This window comes from Berghia stephanieae, chromosome 5, assembly GCF_034508935.2.
Source record: "Berghia stephanieae isolate SIO BIC M18660-M18661 chromosome 5, UCSD_Bste_1.3, whole genome shotgun sequence".
Lineage (NCBI taxonomy): Eukaryota > Metazoa > Mollusca > Gastropoda > Nudibranchia > Aeolidiidae > Berghia > Berghia stephanieae.
Genome location: NC_088364.1, coordinates 83019692 through 83022191, shown reverse-complemented (window position 1 = coordinate 83022191; position 2500 = coordinate 83019692). Strand labels below are relative to the sequence as shown.

The window sequence follows — 2500 nt, the reverse complement described above, 5'->3', positions numbered from 1 at the left end:
GTCATACAAAGATCAGCCATCCACAATGTTGTTTTTTGATTTCCCCATTCCTACCTTCTTCAGCAGGATCCAGATGACTTTTGGACCCCGATCGTAGTAAAGTTTTTTCCTCAAATAAATCTTTCCCAATTTAGTGTCCACCTCAAAGATATCACCGCCATCATTCTGTCCAAGAAAAGAGTTGACATCATCATTCCCATGTTAAATCATATTGAAATACTTTGTATTTAGTGAGCAGCTTTTGAACTTTTTTCAGATTTTATTTTATATGGTGCAATACCCACTAAACGTGCTCAAAGCGCCTTACAAGGGGACACTGGCCAACAGCAACACTGAACATGTGTTTGGCGATATCACAATTTTTTTTTCGGACAGAGACAACGCTTTAACGGCCAGGTACTCATTTTACACCTGAGTACGGTGAGAGAATATGAATAAAGAGCCTTTTCCAAGGACTCAACTATGCGCCGAGCGGGGCTCGAACCCAGGACCTTCCCATCCGAAAGCTAGACCACATCGCCGAACTAGATTAGGCGACTATGTTTAATACCCAAGTTATTACGTTTTCTATTCAAAACTATTTTAAGCATTCCATATTGTAACGATTGAATACATTGATTGTCGCCTAATTGAGTTCCTTGGTTGATTGGTGACAAATATAATTACAGGGACAGAACACACTGGACAGTCGTATGGACATTGTGGCTTGTGGACATCAGTTGAAGCGTAGCCTTCGTTAACTTATTGATGGCGTTTTCGTTAACTTATTGATGCGTTTTCGTTAACTTATTGATGCGTTTTCGTTAACTTATTGATGGCGTTTTCGTTAACTTATTGATGGCGTTTTCGTTAACTTATTGATGCGTTTTCGTTAACTTATTGATGCGTTTTCGTTAACTTATTGATGCGTTGCGTTATTTAAATATACTTGTCCAGGTTGAAGTAGGGTTATCACTCTTGCTGGTCGCCAGAGCTTTGGTATTGTGCACGATTCAGCACAGTTGTTGATAAGAGTTAGTAACTACGTTTTTGTTCAGGAACCAAAACTCAATTCTGCAGTGATGCCATCTAGACCAGCTTCTTTACCAGGTTTGGAGTATTCAATCAAGGGCTGATTCCAATTCTTCGATGCAGAAAAGATCTACTTCCTGTTCACTTCCTTGAGCGATATTTTTCCATTTTCCTTTTCATTTCCTTCAGTTTGCCCTTTTCTTTGTGTGTTGGTTTTCAATTTTTGATAAGATGATTTGCTACATCGTGTTGATGTCACCGCTGCATACCTGGTTTGTTTGTTATTTTCTATATTTGTCTTATAATAATGGAGTTATCCCGAGTTCTATAGGGAATGAGATTAGCGGAAGAGTAGCGTCCCTTGATTGGACGTCCCCATAGTCTGTGACGTCATCGGCGGAAAAATTATTAGAAAGGGAACGTCATGTTGGTTGTGCGCATGCGTCTCTCGTCCTCGCGCACAACCAACATGACGTTCTCTCTCTAATAACTTTTCCGCCGGTGACGTCACAGACTATGGGTGACGTCCAATCAAGGGACGCTACTCTTCCGCTAATCTCATTCCCTATATTATACCAACCCTGACATACAAACATTGTTATTGTTGAATAAACCTCCATGACACTGTACTCACTAAGTATAAAGAAATGTACTCACCATGCCAGGAATAGACTGCCGGATATACTTAATTGACCTGCTCAATGAAAGTTCAAAGTGGACAAGGGTATTCACTGGTGTAGCCTGACATCAGAAAATGTGAGAAATAAACAAAAGACACTTTTACTCTTTGGTGTGGTGAGACTCGTATCTAACAGTATACTGCTATGTGGTCTCGTGGTATAACACTCGCTTTCGGATTATTGAGCTTTTTTATATATGTAGCGCAATATCCACTGAACGTGCTCAAAGCCCTTTACAAGGGGTCCCTGGCCATCAGTAACATTTAACATGTAGGACGGGACTTGGCGCCTGTTAGGCGATATTACAATTTTTTTCGGACATAGACAACACTGTTAACTCATTTTACACCTGAGAACGGTGAGATAATATGAGTAAAGAGCCTCCTCCAAGGACTCAACTATGCGCCGAGCGAGGCTCGAACCCAGGACCTCCCGATTCGAAAGCAAGTGTCATACCACAAGACCACAGAGCCGCACAAGGATTGGAAGGTCCTGGGTTCGAGCCTCGCTCGGGGCATAGTTGAGTCCTTGGAAAAGGCTCTTTATTCATATCCTCTCACCGTACTCAGGTGTTAAATGAGTACCTGATCGTTAACAACGTTGTCTTTGTCGGAAAAAAATTGTAATATCGCCTAAGAGGCGTCGTGTCTCGTTCTACACTTTACGTGTTGCTGTTGGTCAGGGACTCTTTTTAAAGCGCTTTGAGCACTTTTAGTAGATATTGCGCGATATAAAAAACATCAAAAACATAAACATTTAGCCAAAACACTCGTCCTTCAAATATCGATCGATTTAAATGACTCTTATCT

General features: G+C 41.0%; 1 protein-coding gene across 1 annotated transcript in view; it reads right to left on the bottom strand.

The window, feature by feature from the left end:
- Positions 1–12: 12 nt before the first annotated feature.
- The window catches only part of LOC144974033 (uncharacterized), an 11590-nt gene continuing 9102 nt past the window's right edge, over positions 13–2500 (bottom strand). The window contains exons 5-6 of the mRNA XM_078916923.1: positions 1669–1752; positions 13–165 (exon numbers count right to left, since the gene is read on the bottom strand). Of these exons, the coding sequence (XP_078773049.1) occupies positions 13–165; positions 1669–1752 (237 nt within the window). The remainder of the gene's footprint in view (positions 166–1668; positions 1753–2500) is intronic.